At 44.7% G+C, this 23974-nt stretch overlaps 1 protein-coding gene across 1 annotated transcript in view; it reads left to right on the top strand.

Annotated features, from left to right (window-relative positions):
- PARP2 (poly(ADP-ribose) polymerase 2) overlaps positions 1–20717 on the top strand; it is a 231218-nt gene extending 210501 nt beyond the window's left edge. Inside the window, exon 19 of the mRNA XM_078652645.1 lies at positions 19747–20717. Within this exon, the coding sequence (XP_078508771.1) occupies positions 19747–19906 (160 nt within the window). The 3' untranslated portion in view covers positions 19907–20717. The remainder of the gene's footprint in view (positions 1–19746) is intronic.
- The last annotated feature ends 3257 nt before the right edge of the window (positions 20718–23974 follow it).

Raw genomic sequence — 23974 nt, 5'->3', positions numbered from 1 at the left:
TAGACATCCGGACGCGGAGTCAACTGACGCCACCTACCGACGCGCAGGGGCACTGCTACGTAAAAATTCTCCGGGAACTAGTTTGAAGCCTGGGGGTAATTCTAAGGTAAGGAATCTAGAACTAAGATATGTATCTTACAGATACATTGTTACCGAAGGTAAGTAACTTGTTCTTCTAGCTGCAGGGTTCCTTACCTTGGAATTATCCCCAGGCATCGCACTGGCTCTGGATCTTGTTCATGAGTAGTATTCCTGTGTGCTGGTAGGTGGCGTTGTTCAACTCTGCTTGGCATCGTCCGTGCCAGAAGTGACTTTCAGGGTGCCTATATAGGTGCCACCCAGCCGCGCTGATGTCGGTTCTTTTCTTTCCGTATCAGCACAGATTCAGAAAGAGCTATCCCTGTGTAATTTTTTTACTAGGATTTTCAACGTTTTGTCAAATAATTTTTGAGGTTTGCCTCCTGATGTGGCGGGGATGTCATCCAAGAAGGCCAGCTTCAAGCCCTGCAGCGCCTGCCATTAACAGATGTAGGTAGAAAAACAAAGCGATTAGTGGCAAGGCTTCTTATGCGCAAAAAGTTTTCTAGTGTTCCCCTCAATCTGGTACAAACTATTTATGTTGTGTGCTCCAAGGACGGGGACAGCCACTCATACCCCCAGAAAAGGACTAGTAAACCAGTCCAATGGCAAAAAGAATAAATTGTCCTGAGCACAACACCATGTGTATCACGGAATCAAAGTCCAACCAGGGAGAGGTGTGGCGCCGCGGCCAGGTCAACTGACGCTGGAATCTGGGGATCACGGTTCGATCCCCGGCTCCGGCGGTAGGTCAGCCCAGCACCTTGTGACTCTGGGCAATAGCTTGCTTAATCTTCCCGACAGCCCCCAGCGCCTAGAGACCCTTACGGGTGATTGTTCGCGCTTTACAAATGTGGATTATTATTATTATTATTATTATTATTATTATCATCAGTCTTCCTTATCCACAGTGATTTTATTCTTGAGGTATGATAAAATCTTCACGAGATCACACATAGCCAACACGTGTTTCGTCAGTTCTGATGCCTCCAAATCTCTGACTTCATCAGGCCTTATTAAAGTTAATCCAAATTCCATACATAAAATCCACTGTAGTCCAGACGTCAAAAACGTGTACTAGGCAAATATATGTGCATCAATCTTCCAGAGTCTTTCTATCCAGGACAATAAAGGAATCACACTAGGTATTTCAAAACCCGAGCAGCAGAGAGTACTCCACACTCGGTTTACCGGCGTCCATTGTCCTGGACCTCTTCCGTCAGCTGATGAGACGAGAGAGTGTCGCCACTCGAGGACTGGCTCCGTGGTTGAGCTAGTGCCTGGGGCGGCTCGGCTCCTCCCCGATTATCCAGGGCAACCCCCACCCTATTAATAGTTTTATGAGGCCATGCACCTCATCTTTGGGCGGCCTATTCCCTTCGGTGGGCAAGAGGGACCCCTACTGGATCCACAGCTGCAGCACCAGTCAAGCTCCAAGGATCCACAGAAGGTTCTGAATCTGCGCAGGTCGGACCACCTCAACCTTCTCTGACGCCAATCCAGAGGCCGACATTCCCGGTCCCCCCATTCCCGACACAGAGCCAGAGGGGCATTGTCCGACATCTACCCCGGCACTGACTGGAGCCATGCCTTCCAGGCCAGGGCCTAAGCCCTATTCTTATGGGCTAGGACTCTGGGAGGAATGGTAGGGGTCAGTGAACCCTAAGGAATGCCAGCTTCATGAGGAACAAATGGACCGGTGTGAGGATCTGGTGAAGCCAGTGGACTGGCTACTTCTCCATATAGTGGAATGCTTTCTCCCCCTACTGTGGCTATAGAGAAGGGAACATCCTTCGCAATGGTGGTGTAAAGGTCGGCTGAGATCCTGGACCTTCGCTTGCTCTCAGTGGCTCTCAAGACTAATATCTTGACAGAAGTGCTTCAGCCGGGAATGTCACTATCCGACCCACCTCTCCCTTTCAATGAGGCACTTATTGATGTACTGCTTGGGTCGTGGTCCATCCCAACACAGGGGCTCCTGTGAACAAGACGATTGCCCACCACCCCCTCCGGGGACCCAAATTTCCTCACCCAGCACCCTACACCTGATAGCTTGGTGGTCCCAACTTCAATGTTCCATGTAAATCCTTGTACATTCCCTACTGCACCACCGGACAGGGAATGCAAGAAACTGGACAGTCCTGGCAAGAAGATGTTTTCTTTTGCCAACATGGCGCTGCACTCTGTGACACTGCATGCCTTTTGGGCCACTATTCCCACACCCTGTGGGATAGGGTTGCACAGGTGCTACCAACAGTTCTCCAAGGCTGTTGCCAATGGGAGGGATGCAGCTAACTTCAGCATCCGTTGTGAATTGAGCATCACCGACTTCCTAGGCAGAGCGGTTTTGTCGACAGTGGCCCTGCGACACCACGTCTGGTTGAGGACTACTGGCTTTTGTAGAGATGGCCAGACCTTTCTCATGGACATGCCCTTTGATGGCTCCCATCTCTTTGGAGACCAGGAGGATTCAGCGCTGGAGCACTTAAAAGTCAGCAGGGCTACGGCCAGGTCCTTGGGCCTTTCTATGGCACCTTGTCACCCTGAATCTGCCTTTTGTGGCCATAGAGGTGGTGTGCAACCACATCTTTACCCACACAGCCAACATTGCGCAGAAGCTTTCCTACCTGTGTGTGGCTGCAGTTCCTACCGGTCTTGTGGGTTTAGTGGCCAACGGTCGCATCAGTCAACCAACCCCCCCCTACAGGGCAGCCTCTATACCCTTCTTATCTGCCAGCTTACCATCATAGGCACCCAGTGGATGGCAGGATTTGCCTTCACCTGCCCGGCTGGTAGTCCATAACATTGGATTTGTGGGCTTTGTGGATGGTCCGGAGGGGCTACTCTCTCCCCTTTGAGACTGCCCCTCCCTCCATGCCACCTACTTAATGAGACGCTGAGAGAGGACCACCTATCTCTTCTCCGCCAGGAAGTGTTGGCTCTTTTGGCCAAAGGAGCCATAGAGAGAGTGCCGACACCAGACATGAGTCTTGGTTGCTATTCCCGCTACTTTCTGGTACCCAAGAAGGACAGAGCCCTTACTCTTATCCTCGACCTGTGCTCTCTTCTTCAAGAAGGAGAAATTCAAGATGCTCACTCTTGCTCAGGTCCCATCTGCTCTGGAGACTGGATGATAGCGTTAGACTTGTAGGTCGCATACTTCCACATTCCTGTCCTTCCTGCCCAACTGGGGTTCACTATCCACATGCTAAAATCTCTAAGAAGCTCCCTTTCATCTGAACTGTTCTGGACACGGTGCAGTTTCGGGCCTATCCCCCCAAACAGTAAGTCCAGGATATTCAGGTTATGATACTGATGTTTCAGCCTGTATCCTGGATTTTGGTGAGACTGACTCTGAGGCTCTGGACCTCATGCATCCTGCTTGTGACACATGCCCGTTGGCATATGCAGGCTCTGCAGTGGGACTGAAGTGCCAGTGGGCAAAGTATCAGGGGAATCTTTCTGTGATGGTCCAGATCTCGAAGGGAACTGCAAGGGGCCTGCAGCGGTGGCTTAACGAACCGCGATTAGGTCAGCTGCAGACCCCTCTCCTTTACCCAACCAGATCTGACAGTGGTGACAGATGGGTCACTCCTGGAATGGGGCGGCTATCTAGGAGAGATGGAAATCAGAGGTGTCCAGCGGAATCCTCCCTCCACATCAATCTTTTGGAGATTTGAGCAATCCTATTGGCATGACAGCCTTTCTACCTTCCATCCAGGAAAGGTTAGTGCAAGTGTTCACGGACAACACAACCACCATGTGGTACTGCAACAAGAACGGCAGATTGGGGTCAGGAAGCCTTTGTCAAGACATGGCTGGAACAGCGGGGCATATCCCTTGTGGTTCAACACCTGGCGAGTTCTCTATACGCCACGGTTGACTAACTTAGCCAAAGATGCCTAGCGGATCTCAAATGGTATATCTATCCTGAGGTGGTGCAAGGTCTCTTTCAGTAGTGGGGGAGCCTTGGTTAGAACGGTTTGCCACCGATGAAAACGTGCAATGTCAGCAGTTTTGAGCACTGGAGTTTCCAAGGCAGCTCTCGTTTGGAGATACTTTTAGTCTCAAATGGAGCTCAGGACTCCTGTACCCCTTTCTGCCCATACCACTCCTGCCCTGAGCTCTCAAAAGATCAGGAATGACTGGGCCCATCCTAGTGGCTCCATATTGGGCATGGAAAGTCTGGTATCCCGAGGTTTTCAGCATGCCCATCGGTCCTTTTATCAGGCTGCCCCTTCTGGAGCATCTTCTGTCCCAGCAGCAGGAGAGGGTTCTCCGCCTGAACCTATCAACACTCCGCCTTCTAGCGTGGTGATTGAGCGGTGACAGTTGACCGCTTTTGACCATCCGCCTGAAGTCTGTAACATTATCTTGGCAGCCAGGCGTCGCTCTACCAAGACGGTTTACGCCTGCCGTTGTGCTAAATTTGTGGCATGGTGTACAGAAATAAACACTGATCCCATTTGCCCCCTTTCTCAGGTTCTCCTGATAATTCTTTCCCTTGCTCAGCAGGGCTCTGCTCTGGGCAACGTTAAGGGATACCTGTCTGCAATATCTGGTTTTCATCGATTGGCTGACCTACCTTCCCTTTACCAATCCCCTATTGTATATAGGTTTTTTTTTAAAGGTATGTAACATATTTTTCCTCCTCCTGCTTTTGTCATGCCCCGGGGGACCTCAATCTTGTCCTCGCTTTCCCTCTGTGCGCTCCTTTGAGCCTTTGCAAAATTGTCCACTGAAGCTCCTTACCATCAAGACGGCCTTGCTTGTGTCAATAACATTTTCCCGAAGGGTCAGTAAGCTTCAGGCCTTATCATGCATGCAAAAAAGTGTTCTACCTTGACCGCACAAAAGAGTTCCGGGTGGTCTACCAATCTTTGTGGGGTATGCCAGAGCAAGCTACGTAGAAGCAGACCATCTCCAGATGGATCGTACTCTGCATCAAAATATGCTGCACATTGGCTAAGAAGCAACCCCCTGAGGGTTTACGTGCGCGTTCCACCAGAGCTAAAGTTGCTACCACTGCATTAGCATGCGGGGTTCCGGTCCTGAAGATTTGCCAGGCAGCAATGTGGGCTTCCTTGCACGTTTACCAAACACTGCTGCCTGGACAGTCAGGTCCGTAGGGATGGGCATTTGCCTGTACAGTTCTGCAGGAATTACTGATGTGAAATTGGTCGGCAGACCCACCTCTGGGGAGGTGTTGCTAGAGCATTTATTTTAAGGTAAGGAATTTGCAGCTAGAAGTCTCCATCAGATGATCAAGTTACTTACCTTCGGTAGCACCATATCTGGTAGAGACTCTGTCTAGCCGCAGATTCCTTACTGACCCATCCATCCTCCCCGCCTTGCGAACAACTTTCTAGGGACAGGTTTTTCGCTTTTTCAGGGTTCTAGTATTCCATACAAGTGGTCATTGTACTTCGTGGCTCCGTGCTTCTGGCATGGAAAGTTGTGAAAAGTTACTGAGGGCAGGATGCCTGAGTGGCACCTATATAGGTGCCGCAAACGTCCCTTCTGGCACGGACAACTCCATGCGGAGCCGGATGTCTCCGACTACCAGCGCACTGGGATACTGCTCACAAGTAATTTCCGGATCCAGTCTGACCCCTGGGGATAATTCTAAGGTAAGGAATGTGTGGCTAGATAGTCTCCTCCAGATAAGGAGCTATCAAATGGTAAGTAACTTCCTTCTGTGAAATCTCTGTCTCCTCTCCCTTCCTCAAGACGAGGAACTGCCCCTCTGGACACACCGCTCTCTCCTCCTCCAAACGAATAACTGCCCTTCTGGACCCACCCTTCTTCTGAATTCTGATTGTAAACCTGTCCCAGATTTCCTTTAATTAAAAAAATTGCTAACTGCAACTGCTACTGACTGGCCAGTGGAAAGAAGCCTGTGCTGTCGAGCTAACGCATCATTATGAGATAATATATTCTGAGCTATCTGTAGGCTGATCTCTGTTTTCTTCTTGGCTAACCCGGGTCTTTCTTGGAGTTTTCTTAAATTATATGCACTTTACATATGGCTGCCTTTTCCAGAAGACTTTGTGTTTGCGTTATAACTTACTGTCCAACTGGCTTTTGCACGTCTTCATTTAAAGTTACCGTAAGTCCAATTAACAGTAATGTCATCTGGTTTCCTGTACATTTCACATATAAATACCATTCAGTCGTCTTGTTTGGACTTCAGTTAGTTTCCTTAAATACATATTTATTAATGTTTGTAAAGTCATTTTATTTTGATCCTCCATCAGCTGCTGCCAGTATCGTTTGACAGGTTGCTGAGGAGTAGTCTGGTGAGCAGAATTTTGCTCTTCAGGACCACAATTTGGATGCCCCTGTAACGCAGATAATCTTGTCATGGCTGAAAATCCTCCCAATCATAGTTGTTTTAAAAGTGACCCAGAAACACAGCCTGGAAAAGCTCTATTTGGAAGCTCCACATGCAGAATGCATTTATTGCCTCCGTCATGTTGTGAAAATCTTGACTATATCAACCTCTTTTTCCAAACCGTTATGCACCCCTTCATTATACACCTCTAGTCTAGCATGAGGTGTCTCTCTTGATTACGGTTGGGAACAGGTGCTGGTCTTGTTGGCGAGTGCGCTGATGACGAAGGCTGCAGCATTATTGGAATTCTGATGAAAAAAAAGGACCTCTTCAACAGACATCTGCTTTCACACTTACGATATTCGGAAACTTTAACACAGTTTGGCCTTGCTGAGGAGAAAGAGAAAAGCATTTTTAACATTACTGATTATGATCGTGTGCCACAAAAGAAGACAGGTAGCATGATGAAGAGGAACATTCATTTTTTAAAGTGACTGCGTAAGTTACAGATCATTTAACATTTGTACTACTCTACCACTTCCTAGGTCTTAATCCCTTAAGACTGGCAATTCCACTTTCCCCTATGCACTAATACTCATGTACAATTTTACATCGATAGGGGTAACCACAATCCTTCAGACAATGAACTTTCCAGGATTGGCATTGTGATATGTTACTTTGTGTCTTTACCTCATTTGTGTTCAGCATTCTAGGTCTGATATGGTTGAAAGGGATCCTGGAATGTTGGGGTACTAGAGCAGTTGGCTCGTGCTGTAGGCCCGGTTTGATTTTTAACTTGAAGGAACAAACTTTGATTTTACCTGTCATTTGGGGCGTCTCTTCCTTTCAATTGGTGACCTGGAAAGAGTGAAACAAAAGGGGCTGGGAAGGCAGCTCCCCGGATAGCAAAATGGCATTGCAGATTGCAAGAATTTTATTGCCAAACAAAATGCATGCTGGGAATAAGAAACCCCACAGCGGATTGTATATCAAGGTTGCCATTATAGAGTACTCATGAAGGTGTTACCTTGCTCAGTCCTATTGAAAGTGTTCCAATGCCAAAGGTTTTGTGGTCCAAGTTGGGTTTGATTATTATTGGTCTACTTGGGATGAAGAAAGACACCACAAAATATGGTATTGTAGTTATTGACTAATATTCAGGTTATCTGGAGATCAAATTATTGTCTTGTGCTGATAGATAATTTCTTGGAATCTGTGCAGTGCCGGATAAGGTATTCCTTATGAAATAATAACAGACAATGGTTCCCGATATATTTCTGCTACATTTGAGGGTTTTTTAACTAGCTTTTGGACAGATCATATTACTACTTATTGTATTACCGTTAATATATATATATTCAGTTGTTCCTTGCAAGTGGTTCGGACTGGTCTTAGGAACTTAACTGCTATGGGCTGTATACACCACTCCCAACGCAGACACTAATTATTCCTTTAAAGGGAAGGTTTCCTAGCATCAAACTAAAGAGTTTGTGAAAGGGTCTTAGGTTTGTTCCAGAAGGGAGGGTGCAAAAGGTGGATGAAAAGCATAGGTTAGTTCAGACAAAATATAATTACCACTGTTGGTGACCTTGTAAGAGTGAAAGTTCCCGTTGTTCGATTAAAAACTGGTAGAAAGTTTATAGCTCCTTAAAGAGTGATGGAAGTGCAATCTAATGCAGTGCGCCTCTTTCAATTAACATGCCCAGCAGGGATATAGAACAGCGATAATGGTTCACAAGAGATTCTATAAATCTCAGGACCCAATCTGTCAAACAGAAATAACTCTCCAGGGCCCTTTTGCTCCAGAGTGGGCAGAAGGCTTTGGCAGTGTCCATGCCAGCAGGCAGGAAGGAACAAAAGATTGCACAACATTATTTTATTTTAAAGGTATAATCCCATTGCACATATCAACAATTTCCTTAATGTATATATGGTGGATATTACAGGTCCTCGGTGATCTCCACAGTAGTTCGTTTACCATGCTTCAAATGTAACACTGTAAAATATTTTCATTCAGTGGCAATGTGCATTCCCTTGGCAGCAACCCATAACACACCGGACACTCACAGGAAATGTGTTGAGAAGATGAGATTGCTGTCAGACAAGAGGTCTTCAGCATTTATACTTTTCAGGCACTGGTCTCCAGCAGCATTCGGGCTCTTGCAATCTTTCACATTAGCAAAGTTTTTTCTTTCTCCCATTAAAATCAGAATCACATTTTATATAGACATTCTCCTTAAGAGGACTTCACTGTTTTTACCAGTCGTCAGAGAAGCTCAAGAGTAAGTAAATACAGTCTCTCACCTTTCCTGAATGGAATTATAACCCAGGTACTATACAAAACGGCTTAGGCTCAATTACTTTTTTGAGGATATTTGTTTATGCACATTACCTTTAGGTCCTGTCGCATTTTAATTCTGGTTTGGCTATCCCAAACTGCTGTTTTCTTTTCATTTGTGTGTTCTGGATCATTTTCCTGTTGCATGATCCACTTTTGACTAAGCTTTAGCTGTTTGACAGATGATCTCACGTTGACTCCAGGATGCACTGGTATATTGAGGAATTTACAGTGGACTTGTCAATTGTGAGGCTGTTACAAAGCAAGCCAAAATTATCTGCCCTCTACCACCATGCATGACTAGATGGTATGAGGTTTTTGTAGTGATACAGTGTTTAGTATTCAAGTTCAAGTATATTTTATGATTTTGGAACTCCAAAGAGATCCACATAAAAAAATGAAGTATACATTTACAAACAATAAAATATGATTACAAATGCACTAAATATTATAAAACATCAGAAAAACCAATATTAATAATCATGACCTCCGTATAAATGTATTAATATATATCTAAAAAGCACTTAAAAAAGTTAAAAAGCCTATGACAAAACATTTCATTTGGTGGTTCATAGATGGAGTCTGTTAATGCAGAGGCAGAAAAAATGGATAATTTTAAACAGATTGGCCTCATCCATATACGTCGATACAATAATAGAGCAGAGCAGATAAATAGCACATGGGTAACATCCTGGATAGAATTATTGCACAAATTACAAACTGGAGAGGAACCATACCATTTAGATAATGCGTTGTTTAGCGGGTGTATACCCTGCCTCGATAATAGCCAAAAGCGGCACACTCCATGGGGAAGGTTCCAAGTGATATAAGGTTGTACTTTGTTTATCGCACAGGAATCAATAGCTGGATGAATGCCTCTCTTTAGAATACGGGCTTCCCTATCCATAGTGAAACTTAATTTCCAGGTGGCCTGTTTCAAAGTGGCCTTTAATTGATATGGCGATAAGATAAAAAGTACAGATACATCCAGTTGTAGCAAGTCAACCGCAATTCTAAATTTTTTAACAATTAATGACTGCTCATTTAGGCTTCCTAATAATTCTTTCCGAATATAAGATCTTAGTGTACCAGGATCACCCTTTACAAGGCTTGTAACCCATCGCACTATCCCTGCGAGACCCTGTGCCCAACTACTTCTCAGACCGAATTCCAACCTTTGTGCAGCTACAGGAGTTGACTGAGGCTAGGCTCCGTAAAATTTTTCCTTCTGTTGTATTTAGAAAAGCCCCATTTTCCCAAGTCAAGTAGTTCAATACCATACAATAGGGAAGCGGGAATTTTAGCACGAAATACCTCTAATAAGAGTGCAAAGTGTCTTCTTCCTGTTGATCTATGGAGGGAACCCAAAATTTTCCCCTGTGTAATTGCTTTACGAATATTATTTTCTATATGGGCTTTATCACTTAAATTTCCACACACCATTTTTCCCAGGAAAACTTATGATTTTACAAGTTCCAATTTTTGTCCACCTACAGACCAAACAAAATTCCCATACTTCAACTTTTTTCTTCCGTGCATGCACATTACTTTACTTTTAGATATATTTATGTTTAAGTAGTGGACCTCTGCATATTCGTTTAGTACCTGCAAACGACTATTTAAGCCCCTCGGTGTCAAATCCAATATTAGTATGTCGTCAGCATAAAGGAAACAGACCATCGGTTTTCCCCCCAGTAATGGGGCGATACCCTCACTTAGAGACGGAGCATAGGGGAGGTCAGATATATATAGAGAAAGAATAATAGAGGGGCCAATAAACATCCTTGTTTTAAGCCATTTATAGTGAGGATAGCTTGGGAGAGACCTCTTTCCCCTCCCATCAAGACTCTACACCAAGTATCAGTATGGAGAGCGCGGACTAACTCCAAAAGGATGGCCGGCATACCCTGATCCGACAGTTTTCTCCACAGCAAAAGACAATCAACTTTATCAAATGCTGTGGAGAAGTCTATAAATGCTGCATACACTCTTCCTCCTCTAACTTTAACATATTTTTCATTTATTACCTGTAGTGCCGTTAGGTTATCCATAGTGTTTAGTATTCACCAAGCATGTTGTGGTGCATTATAGCCAGACAGTTCCTCTTTCATCTAGTCTGTTCAGAAATCATTGTTCCAGAAGTCTTGTGGTAAATTGATGTGCTGTTTTGCAAACATGAGCAATGTATCAATGTTTTTGGAGAGAATGGGGTTTTCTCCGGGCTACTCTTCCACAAAAGCTGTTTTGTTCAATCGTTTCCCATTTCAGTGTATGTTATATAATAGATTCCCTATTTTGTTTGTACGAGTGCATAGTTTTTGGAAATGGATTGACCATTCTTGTTTTGAATGAGCTGAGCAATGTAGGGATTCTTGTCGAGATTAGGAAGGTTATTGAGACAGACTTAGATTTTCTAAAATTGTAGACTTCAATTTTCTTTATTTGGTAACCATCTCAAAAGTTGTCACACGTTCACGGATCTTTGTTAGATCCACGGTGATTGAATAAAATGCTTTTAGATGCCAATCGAGGGTATTACTTTCCCTTTTAATTTGTTTTAGTACACCAAATTGACATTAGGTTAGAGTTCTCTAATGTGATTTCCAACCATAAGCCAACTAATAACATGCGTCTAATGTATTTAATATTTAGTTTTAGAACTCTAGCCATATGGGGATAGTAATGTTCTACATGATTGAACCATCTGGTGCCTTGTTAGAATAGGAAAGCAGTTTGATCGTTTTTGAAGTTTGCCAAGTAATTGCCCCCTAGCTCTTTTGGTAATCTAATTTTTTTGAGTGATATCTAGGACCATTTGTTTTGCCAGAAAATGAATTAAAGATTGGGTCCAATGTGTGGAAGTTGTCTTCTGATTCAATAGTTATTTGGTACGGTACCACTAGGGTGATCATCCTTTTTATAGTTCCTTCCCTTCCCCCCACCCAGATAGAAATGTCAGTGAACAGCCTTCTATATTTTTAATTGTTGTTTTTTAGTGTTTAATGGTACCTGGAAGGTTATCAGCTAATTCAATACTTAGATATTCTAGCTCTATGGTTTGCCAGGACAAGCTGGAACGGCCTAATAGGTCTTTAGCAACTATGTGGTATAAAGGTTTGACTTCAGATCTCTGGTGGGAGTATATCTTGATATAGAAGAGTAAGACTCTGTTTTATCCATTAGAGCTTGGATTGAAGAGGACGCGTTTTAGGTGGACTTACAATTTCATCAGTATATGCTGCTTGTTCACCATAATATCACAACATTTAATGTCTGAGATCTTTCCATTAGTTTTGATGTTATGTAGTAAGATTTCCAAGGCTAGGAGAAATAGGGCTGGAAATAGTGGGCAGCCTTATCTGGTACCTAAAGTTTGAAATGATTCCTTCTTTTATCTCCTACTGTAGACCCAGTATATCACAATTTTAATCAAATTTCATCACATTTGAACTGGACCGCTTTGATGAAAGGCCAGTATATTTTGTCGAATGCCATCTGTGTCTCAGGTGAATTTGCCACCGTTAGGGAGGACAAGCAGTTAGCCTGATCTGTAATGTGGCAGAAGAGACTGGTTTCGATGGATAGGCATTTTTTCAAGATGTCTACCTAGGATGGATTAATCAAAAGCGGAATTATTTTTTCTCATCTGTTGGCCAGGATCTTTGCATACAATTAGCAATCAATATTTATTAACTGTTTGCAGTGTTTGGCGCACAATAGATCCTGGCCTTCCTTCCATGTGACTGTGACTTTTGCTTCCGCCAGATAGGGAAAACAGCCTCAGTCTTAGCAAAGTGATCAAACAGCTGAAGGAATGGAATGGAATGGATAACAAAGATCCGAACATTTTGTAAAATTGTGCTGAGCACCAATTCGGACCAGTTGTTTTCCCTTCTTTTACTTTTTTTAATGACCTCCGATATCTCTTCTAACGTGATTGGAGTATTGATTGGTTCCTACACTTTCATTACCCATTAGGGATGGAAATCTAAATTAGCCACATTCTGTTAACAATCATATGTACTAATATGTCTATTAGTTGAGTAGAGTTCATTAGAGAATTCCTTAAGAATGTTGGCTATTATTATTTTTTTTGGGGGGGGGGGGTGGGGGGGGTTATTGTTGTCCTTGAGGAAAGGGATAACATATTTGTTGTGTCAATTTCAAGTAGAAGCCAAGCAATTTTCTTGTTTCATTTGCTTCAGAGCTTGATGTATTTTTGTTTATTGACCCAGATTCCCAACCTTGAGCTTAACATTTAGTTGCACTCCTAATTCTTTCTTGTGTGTGTGTTAAGTAGTGAGTTGTTTTTGGATGCAATATGTTGAGATTTCTGGGTTTTTAGCTTTTTTTTTTAACGTTTAAGAGCTTCTTAGTATTCTTGTTTATTTTAGAACTGATATTAATTAGTCCTCCTCCAATAGTGTCTTTAATAGCCTTCCATATAGGTAAAATTAGATCTCTGGGATAGAGTTGTCCATTAAGTAATTTGCGATCTGAGCATCTAATTATCTCAATATTTTCTGGGAAGTATACGATTTTGTAATTTAATCTCCATAGCCTGTTCTCTGATATTGAAATGATTCCTGACAATATGGTAACACAAGTCTTAATTGGGGGATTAGTGCCCTTTGTATTAAGAAAGATATTTAGGTTGGATATGCGCATTGTTAGTTGGGTCTGTTGATGTGAGTATTCACTTGCAGAGGTTCTATATTGATTGGAAACAATCTTGGTATTGGCGTTTTGTCATGTAGGTGGGTGACAATTTGAGTACAGATTTTAGGGTACCTATGGTTCAATAAGTTCCAAGCCAAGTTGGGAAAGGTGCAGAGGAAATAAAACAGAATAATGGTGTAGCTGTGTTGAGTTGGCTGAACAGAGCAACATAGGGCAAAACAAAAATCGGCTCAATAACCTCCTCCCAACCATCTGTTCGCCAATTCTATGCTTTGCCGATAGAAAAAGTAGCTAGGTCATCCATATGTGGGTAAGTTTTACATTGATACCTTTATCAGTGGCGGAGGGCTAAAAAATACAGGCATAGATGTTATTGCCACCCCAGTTGATGTGGTTATTCTTCCTCTGAAATTCTAGTATGCTTTCCGCATGTTGGAATGTGAGGGGTTAACAGATAATTGGCTGATTTTGTTATTTGTTTCATGTCTGCTGTAGTAGCTGAGATCTCCGTATGCATCATGTCTGCATTTGTTTTCGTTGACTGCATTTGTTTTCATTGTCTGAAAGTTCATGCACCTCCGCCAGCTTTTTTTTAGCATTATGTCCATGGTACTGTTTATGTCAGCTTTGCTCTAAATTGGTGAGTCTGGATTGGAAGGTTGTGCTTTAGAGCTTTTTAGGCTTGATTTATCTCTTGTCTGTCATTGTGAGTGTGGAGCATGCAGACACTCTACAAATATAACCTGTTGGTTATATTTGGTGGATTATTAAAAACTAGCAACCTCTGTGTGTATGTGATTGTTTCACCTGTGTAGACAGCTTTTTATGTGCAGTAGCAAGGTCTGTTCGTATGGAGGTGTAGAAGAGTATGGTGTAAAGCACTCTTAGTGACAACTCAGGGTGACCTGTTATATGAATTCCCAACCAGGAGATGCCTATTGTCGGAACTGAATGTGAGACACATCAGTCAGTCTCTGCAGGTCAGCCGAGTATGATGGATGATGGAGGTGGCATCAGAGGATCCTAGTGACTATTTCGAACTACCAAGACTGTATTCCTGTGTTTCGGTGACTCTTAAATGGTGGTGCGAGTAATGCCTGGCTGGTTTAGTAGCAAACAACTCAAGCAAGACTTATGATTGTGCTGACCATGAGTACAGAGCCTGAAATCCAATAGGATGTTCTCTGTATTTGTATGTTGAGTCATGTTTTTAGGAAGAACAGTGTTCAGAATAGTGTTATGAGTAATTCAGTAATGGATCGAATCAGTCATGTAAATGGTGTATGTGATACATCTCTTAATTTGGTAACTGGGTTTGTTAGATCCACGTTGTAGCTGCCATTTTGTGTGTGCGAAGGAACTACTCATTGCAGGCAGAGTGTTAATAGATATATTTTAAGGCGAGATTCAATTCCTTATATGTGCATAGCTTTAGAGTCAATGGCGGTTGCATGTGATGAAGACAGTGGGATATTGATTTGCTGTCTGAGTCTTTAGTGCGGAGGGCTAGGCACACTTCTGTTTGTGGCTTTCATGCCTCGGAACAGGTTTAGGTTGATGATATATGCCTTTGTCATTGCAGCGGTTGAATTAGAGTAGCATCCTTGGTTTTGTCAATAATTTTTGTCAATGACGTTTGTTGAGCCTGTTGATGCCTCTGGGATCGTGACAACGCTTGTGCCGCCACGCCAACTATACTTATTGGCCGTTAATGTAAGTAAGTAGTCGCTCAGTGGTTCACTGAATATTTGGGTTCGTACATACTCCGTGTGGGAAGGTAATTCTTGTGGGATGGATTGAGCCCCTTAATTGAGGTAATTATGTTTTTCTTCTAAATCAGTACATCCATTAATTGTACAATGTTTGATTCCGTGCAACTTCAATGTCAAAGACTTCTTTATCTTTCCATACGAGCAGTGTGTTAGAAGTAGGGTTGATCAGTCATGTATCTCCAGTAATTTTGGCATTAAATCAGCTGAATTTCAGTGCAGAGAAGTATACCCACAAAGGAACCAAACATACTCAGCCTTCTTCTGCCCTGTCCAAGCCACACCTGCTGTTCTGTTGGATACTTATAACTGCAGATTCCTCACCTTAGAGGTCTTCCTAAACATTAGATTGGATCTGGCAATTCTTCTTCAGAAGTGCTGCCGTGCGCAACTAAGTGGCTTCAAATTGGCTTTGTAGTGCCTCAGAAGGGACTTCGCGGAGCCGCATGTAAACACCATGATGGCAATTCATTTCTTTCCAGGACTTCCGAAATGGATCTGGAGCTCTGATTCCTAAACTGAATTCCAGTGTTCTAGGGGGCAATGTCCCCACCAAAATAACAGGATTCACATCATGCGTGACTGCAGAAACTGGTGTCGGTCCTGGACTCGCATGATGTGTGTGTCTTGGCTCGGGCCCGACTCAAAGTAAACAGGTTCTCCTGCACCTAAAAGTGATCCAGGACCGAGTGGCGAAGTTGCATGTTGCAGAACGCACGAAGTGGCAGCCTTCGCATAGGTCCTGCTTCCTTTCCACATCACACACTCAGTCCCATTCCTAAGGAAGTTTCTGCAGGTGGTAAACTTTTCGCTCGAAGTGGTAAGTGGGTTTCCCTGCCATCAACAACACTGTGAGTAGACCGAAGTTTTTCAGGTCATGCTGAAAATGTTTGGTGCATTTCTGGCTCCCTCTGACACACCTTGTGGTCCTCAGGCCGGTTACCGCCAGTAGATGCCACCTTAATGCAGTGTGACCCCTTTGAATCTGTTAGAGTCCCCGTACTAGCACTGGTACCAGATTTTCATTCCAACTCCAAGACCCATGCCAGTCTTTTCCACATCCACGCCGGTACCAATGGCGCTTGAATTAGATTGGGTACTGGTATCAATGTCATTCACTGAACCAACTTCGACTTGATCTTGACCAGCGTTTTGCTACAAAAGTGCAACCAGTTTTCATGCACCTTGGGCCTGACGCATTGCCTCAACCATCTCGTACACTGCAGCAGAGGCTCCATGGTCTTTGTGTCTCTTACTCTGACTCTGCCAGAACAAGGGTCAGCCCAGGATAATCGATTATGATGGTGGTGATCGGGGTGGCGTTCTCCCTCCTCACTATGCCTTCTGCATGAACTTGACACACCTCCTGAGGAAGGGCTTGATTTGCCACTTGAGCCACCAAAGGAAGATAGTGTCTCATTTGCAGTGGTGGTCCGGAGGGCTGCTGAGGCACTGGATTTAGAGTTGCCTTCAGTTCAGACTGAAATGAAGATCAGCCTGGGCCAGCTGCTTCTTCACCCTTGCTCCCTTTTGACAATGCCCTCACTGATAACCTTGATAGCCACTTAGTTGAAGCCTTGTCCTTGCCTACCCTTGACGAGTAGCCAGGAGCCACAGACTGACTCCTTACAACACTGATTTTCTCACTAAACATCCTATTCCAGACAGCCTTGTTGTACAGGTCTCAACTAGGATAGTAGATTCCAATTCATTCCTAATCACTCCTCAGGATATAGAATCCAAGGAGCTTGAGGCTTTTGGCAAGCATATGTTTTTCATCCACCAGCCTAGCATTGAGATCAGTGAAAGGTGTTCGCTCACTGGGTCACTAAACATATTGCAGTTGGAACATGGCCAGCAAGATTTTGCCAGCAGTTCTGGAAGACCTTATGGCCTCTTTAGCCCAGGCAATTCTTGATGGACAGGATGCGGCCAAATATGTTAATCATGCAGGTCTGGATACTACATATTGCCTGAGGAGGGCAGTAGGTACTAATGTTGTACTGTGGACACACGTGTATTCATTCCACTGGATTTTCGTGAGATGTACAGGTTAACTCTTTGACATATCGTTTGATAGGCCACATCTGTTCCATGAGAAGGCAGACTAGGATGGCACACTTAAAGTTGGGGATAACATTCTTCTCCTTCCCTGATGACTGGATTTTGAAGTCAAGCTCGCCAGTCAGTTGTAGACCACCTCCAGATGATGGCAGACATCCTGCTATTGTTGATGTTCACTATCAACGAGCCGAAGTCATACCTGACTCCTTCGCAGATTCTTCCATTCATTGGAGTTAGCCTGGACGCATTGCGGTTCAGCCATATTCCATCACTGCAATAAGTCCAGGGCACTCAGAAAAGACTGACCTCCTAAGTCAGAGCAATCTTCTGACTGGTGCTGTACACAGGATGTGCAACGTGGATGTTGCTTTGCTTAGCAGTGCACTCTCGTAGAGCATCTTTATTGGTTAGTTTTCAGCCAGCATTTGTTGGGTGTAATTGAGCTGAACAAGCACAGCATTTCCTCACACAGTTAATTTTCTAAATGTGACTGGTGCTGTTTCTGTCACAAAACAGTTTCTACTGTAGGTATGCACGATAAAGTGGTAAGCATTGCACATCACATTTCATACAGTATTACGTCTAAGAGCTTGACACAAGCTAAAAATAAAATAAAACTAGCTGATATTCCTGGGTACGACATTGCTCAATAATTGTGTACATTATTAGTTGGGATCTGATAAAAGGAATGAAAATATCGGCCAACTCGGGGGATAAAGACCATGTTTTTTTTAGATAAAGTGTGAATTATGAAGGGAAATATAGTAATGTGTTTTTACCTTTATTTGTACATATATGATGTTTTATAAAGCACCTTGTGAGACTGCCACTCTAGCAGCACTCGGCATGCTTTACTGCTGAAGCGACCCTGCATGACTGATTGTGGCCTACTCTGCATCTCTGGTGCAGTTTCCAGATGAAAGCATCTACCCAGCTCTCCAGGAGCCTCATACTCCCTGCCCCGCAGTGTCTTCAATCTTGACAGACCGCTGCTCGTGCCCTGCTCTCCATCAACAGGAGATAGATCAAGACAGCACGTGGACATTCTGTGCAGCCTTAGCCTGGTCCAAAAGGCCAACAAAGGAACGTGACGTCTCCATGACAGGCACCGATATCCATGCTCAAGAAAATAATGTCCTGGGAGTTGATGATGTGCCAGAACATTGCAAAATGGGCACTAGAAATGCATGTTACCAGTTTACACATCACGCATGCCTGGTTTTCATGTTGCATTGGTCATTAAAGCAACAGCCAGAAAGCACTGCAATACCACAGTGCAAAGCAAGTTCCAGAATGCCTGATAAAGGTGAACAGCGTTTACAACGCAACTTTTACCACGCAGTATCTTTACCACGCAACTTTTACAACGCAAGTTGTTACAACGACTTGCGCTGGGAGGCGCTGTAGGATAGGGAATAGTTTAATTTACTATCCAAAACCTTCCCTACTATCCACGGGGACTGGAGTTGTAATAGTAAATTAAACTATTCTTTATCCAGCGCCCCCCAACGCAAGTCGTTGTAACGACTTGTGTTGTAAAACCTGCGTGGTAAAGGCTGCGTTGTAAATGCATGCGTGGTAACGACATACATCCCCTGATAAACAGCTCAGGGCCAAGCCCAACAGTGCCACTTGCTACAAGTATGAAGTCTAAAGAATGGCACTTCCCATTCCTCATGTGTATAAGCATGCATAATTACCATTAGATTCCATTGTGGACGTGGGGCCTTCAGTGTTTATTATCTGGGCAGTTGCCAACCAGCACATACTTGCTCATTAGCTAGCAAGCAGGTATACTTGGGCTCTGAAGAAGACTTATTTTCAGTTCTCCAGGTGGTTCTTTAAAATCTGATTGACTCCCCGTGCCTGTTGATTTGCTTGATTGACATCCAGCTTTTTTACCCCATTGCTCACCCATACCTCCTTGCAAAGGACCTTCTCAATCCAAAAGCCATATCCGTGTGGACTCTCGTCTTTTCTTTCTTTTATGGCTCAATTCCTCTTGGGCTTGCCCAGGCCACCTCACTTTCATGATAAGACTATATTAACTCATTTCATGAGCTTTCCTGGCCCATTTTGCCATGCTATCTTTTAGTTTTTTGATTCTTCACCTTCTGCTAGGCCAGTAGTTACGAGTGACTCTTACTGTGAAGTGTATTTTGCTGTGCCGCTTCCCTGTCGAATTGTAGATTTTTTCTTAAGCAGCATTGCAGAATTGCTGGAAGAAACGCACATCAATTTTAAGGCATATAAAATCTGCTTTACAAAAGCGTGGTTCGGGTCTGTGAAGTAAATGGAGGATTTCTGCAGCCATTATCAGTTTGCTCAGTGCTAGGCCTTGTGAGAAGTCCAAAGTGTCCTAGTACCCAGCCTTTGTCTAAATTAACACCATGTTGCACATGTAAAATCTCTTTACACTTTGCAGTGTAAGAAAACATTTCACATTCATTTTGTAATAACTAATTTCTTTGTGTTTCCTACAGGAATGGTGTAACAGTGCCTCTTGGCCCTGCAAAGGAGACTGGTGTGGTGAATCCCAATGGTTACACATTGAACTACAATGAATATATAGTGTACAATTCCAATCAGGTCCACATGCGATATCTCCTCAAGATCCGCTTCAACTTTGCACAGCTTTGGTGAGGTTGCAAGGAAGGACAGCTGTGTCTGCCGAGCAGACACTCGGAGTCCCCATCATACCATCAACAACTGGTTCAGTCAATTTGTTTAGTTCTTGTCTTTCAAATTCTGCTTCAGGACTATTCAATGGAATATGAGAAGATCGCTGCAAATGTCATAAACATTGCAGTACGGTCATATCTGTATCCATAACATGTTCCATTCCTTATTATTATCCTTGCACATTTCATATTCTTACTAGGATCCTTGAATGCAGTTTTTCCATGATGTTTTCACACTAATCTGAAGGAGGGGTGGAGGCAGAAAGAATTTTGGGTAACCATCTGTATTGTACTTTATGTAATGGATTGCACATTAGATTTGAGGACTGGAGTATGTTTTTTTGAAACAATGTCTACTATATGCTATGATATTGATCTCACTCCAGGAATCAGGTTGCAAATAGTGTATTCTTTGAAGTTTCTAAGACTCAAAGGCCATTTTAGTATCCACATTGAATGTATAAGCTTTTTAGAAAAGCAAACTGTAGTTTTGAAGTGGATTTGGATGCTAAATTACTAAGATATGAAGGAAGCTAATATAAGGTTATTTCAAGGTGAACTACCACCAGAATGAGATATCTTTTTTTACTAAAGCAAACTGTTGCTTCAAACTAGAAAGGCTTTTCAACAACATAATCCTATGTCATTGTATTTCTTGGTTCCGTATTTCAGCTCCTGGAGAGGTTATTAAAAACGTTGTTATATTCTAAATGTTTAATTCCAAATGATGTAAAGATTTGAGTACAATAAAAGTTTACATTTTTTATTATAAATATTTTTGTTTTGGAGGCCTTTATCGCTTAGTTTTTGGATACTGACCATCTTCTATTCAGAAAATGCAATGAAACGTCTTGTGTGTAAAAAAAGATAACTGGATACGGTTTGGTTTGCTTGATATCCTTAACACACACTCCTGCAGCTTCCTGTGTGTGTTGTGGGTAGTACATAACATCTGAAAGTGAGAAACTGGCATCCACAGCTGGAGACATATATGGTATGTGAAAGCAGTGTCCTTTTTTTGTGGTGCCTGATACTGATCGTTAAGTTAGTTTTAAGTATGTAAAGAACATGAGGCACAGGAAAAAGTTATTTGCCCTGAATATCAACCTGGATCTCCGGGCTCTGCTCTCTATAATTACTCAGTCAGTCAAGCTCTTGCCACAACTTCTCAGGTATGTTCTTGGTTCTCAATGTAACTGATATCTGTGTTGGAGATCTGGTCAATTCTTCATTTAACCTATGACTTGGATCTAACCCCTTCTTTGATAAATTAGCTGCAGCAAATGTTCCTTTCAACATAGACATCAAACAATGGAAAGACTGTCCTTCGTATATCGCTTCCACAGAAGACCGCTTCTGATGCCCCTGTTTTGGCTTCCAGTTGAGATGGTGGACGTCTCCATGAGATGCTCTCCTGTTAGACAAGTCAGGACGTTTCTGTAGGACTTCCTCCAGTTTCCCTTTTTCACTTCACAACTGCCTAATTTTGCCACCAAATTATGTTTTGAGGATTTGTATAAGCTATCAGTTACTGATTTTCAGTTTCCAGATCTCTTATTCCAGCAAGCAAGAGGGGTAATTATTTTACTCTACTGACCACTGCTAAGCCAAATAGCGGGGTCTTTGAAAAGCAATTTGAGCATATTAAAAGAGGTATTCGGACAAAACATTGAGTTAAAAATGTCAAGTTGCATAAATATTGAGTATTTAATATTGTGAAAAAGAAACATTGCATGCAAAAATGTCACTGACAAAACTACATTTTTGTTTTTAGGTAAGACATAACGTTTTCTAAGTTTTTTGTTTAAATCAATCAATCAATCAGTGACACTTATAAAGCGCGCTACATACCCGTAGGGTCTCAAGGCGCTGGGGGGGGGGGGGGGGGTGCCGCTACTGCTCGAACAGCCAGGTCTTCAGCTTCTTCCTGAAGGAGAGGTGGTCTTGGGTCAGGCGCAGGTCGGGAGGGAGGGAGTTCCAGGTCTTGGCGGCCAGGTAGGAGAAGGACCTTCCTCCTGTAGTCGCTCTTCGGATGCGGGGGACGGCGGCGAGGGCGTGGTTGGCTGATCGGAGGTGGCGTTTGGGAGCGTAGAAGTTGACTCGGCTGTTGAGGTAGCTCGGGCCTTGGTCGTGTAGGGCTTTGTGTGCGTGGGTGAGGAGGCGGAAGGTGATTCTTTTGTTGACGGGGAGCCAGTGAAGGTCTCTCAGATGTCCGGAGATGTGGCTGGTTCGTGGGATGTCGAGGATGAGTCTGGCTGAGGCGTTCTGGATCCGCTGGAGTCTCTTCTGGAGCTTGGCGGTGGTGCCGGCGTAGAGGGCGTTGCCGTAGTCCAGCCGGCTGGTGACGAGGGCCTGGGTGACGGTCTTTCTGGTCTCGGTGGGGATCCACCAGAAGATCTTCCGTAGCATGCGTAGGATGTTGAAGCATGACGAGGAGACGGCGTTGACTTGTCTGGTCATGGAGAGGGAGGAGTCCAGGATGACGCCCAGGTTTCTTGCATGGTCTGTCGGTTTGGGTGCGGTGCCCAGGGCGGGAGGCCACCAGGAGTCGTCCCAGGCGGAGGGTGAGGAGCCCAGGATGAGGACCTCCGTCTTGTCCGAGTTCAGCTTCAGGCGGCTGGTCGTCATCCACTCGGCTACCTCTTTCATCCCTTCGTGCAGGTTGGCTCTGGCGGCGGCGGGGTCGTTGGTCAGGGAGAGGATCAGCTGGGTGTCGTCTGCGTAGGAGATTATGCTGAGGTTGTGTTTGCGTACGATGGCCGCGAGGGGGCTCATGTAGACGTTGAAGAGGGTGGGGCTCAGCGATGATCCTTGGGGGACGCCGCAGATGACTTCGGAGGCCTCTGACTTGTACGGTGGTAGGCGGACTCTCTGTGTTCTTCCGTCGAGGAAGGAGGTGATCCATTCCAGCGCCTTGTCCTGGATGCCGATGTTGCTGAGGCGCCGTACCAGGGTGCGGTGGCAGACCGTGTCGAATGCCGCGGAGAGGTCGAGGAGGATGAGGGCCGCTGTTTCTCCATTGTCCATCAGGGCTCGGATGTCATCGGTGGCGGCGATGAGGGCGGTCTCGGTGCTGTGGTTGGCTCGGAAGCCGGACTGTGAGGGGTCGAGGGATCCGTTCGTCTCGAGGAAGGCGGCCATCTGCTTGTTGACGGTCTTCTCGATGACTTTGGCTGGAAACGGGAGGAGCGAGATGGGGCGGTAATTCTTGAGTTCGGTGGGGTCCGCTGTGGGTTTCTTGAGTAGAGCGCTGAGTTCGGCGTGCTTCCAGCTCTCGGGGAAGGTGGCGGTGTCGAAGGATGTGTTGATGATGTCTCGCAGGTGGGGTGCGATGACAGCGTCGGCCTTGTTGAAGACGTGGTGAGGGCAGGGGTCGGTCGGTGATCCGGAGTGGATGGAGTTCATCGTGCGGATGGTGTCTTCGGTGCTGATCGGGGTCCAGGCGTGGAGGGTGGTGGTGGGGGGTGGTTGTTCGGTCGTGGTGTGCGTAGGTTGGTTGTTGAAGCTGTTGTGTATGTCCGCGATCTTGTTGTGGAAGTATGAAGCGATGGAGTTGCAGAGGTCTTGCGATGGGATGATGTCGTTGTTTCCTGCGCTGGGGTTGGAAAGCTCTTTCACGATGTTGAAGAGTTCCTTGCAGTTGTGTGCGTTGTTGTCCAACCGGTCCTTGAAAGCTGTTTTCTTGGCGGCGCGGATCAGCTGGTGGTGTTTCCGGGTGGCAAGTTTGACGGAGGTCCTGTTGTCCGGTGTCGGTTCCCTTCTCCAGACTTTCTCGAGGGCTCGGCAGTTCTTCTTGGAGCTCTTGAGTTCGTCGGTGAACCATGGGGCCTTCTTGCTGCCGGGTCTGCTAGGCGGGGTCCTCAGTGGGGCGAGTTCGTCCGCGCAGTTGCTGATCCACTTCGTGAGGTTGTCGGCGGCTTGGCTGGGGTTCGCTGAGCTGGCAGGAGGGTGCTGGCTCAGGGAGGTGGCGAGCTGGTCTGCTGTGATCTTGTTCCAGCTTCTGCGGGCGGTCTGTTTCTGGTGGTGGTGG

This window comes from Lissotriton helveticus, chromosome 7 (genome assembly GCF_964261635.1).
Source record: "Lissotriton helveticus chromosome 7, aLisHel1.1, whole genome shotgun sequence".
Classification (NCBI taxonomy): domain Eukaryota; kingdom Metazoa; phylum Chordata; class Amphibia; order Caudata; family Salamandridae; genus Lissotriton; species Lissotriton helveticus.
Note: the sequence above shows the minus strand (reverse complement) of the source record. Positions and strands in the feature narration are given on the sequence as shown.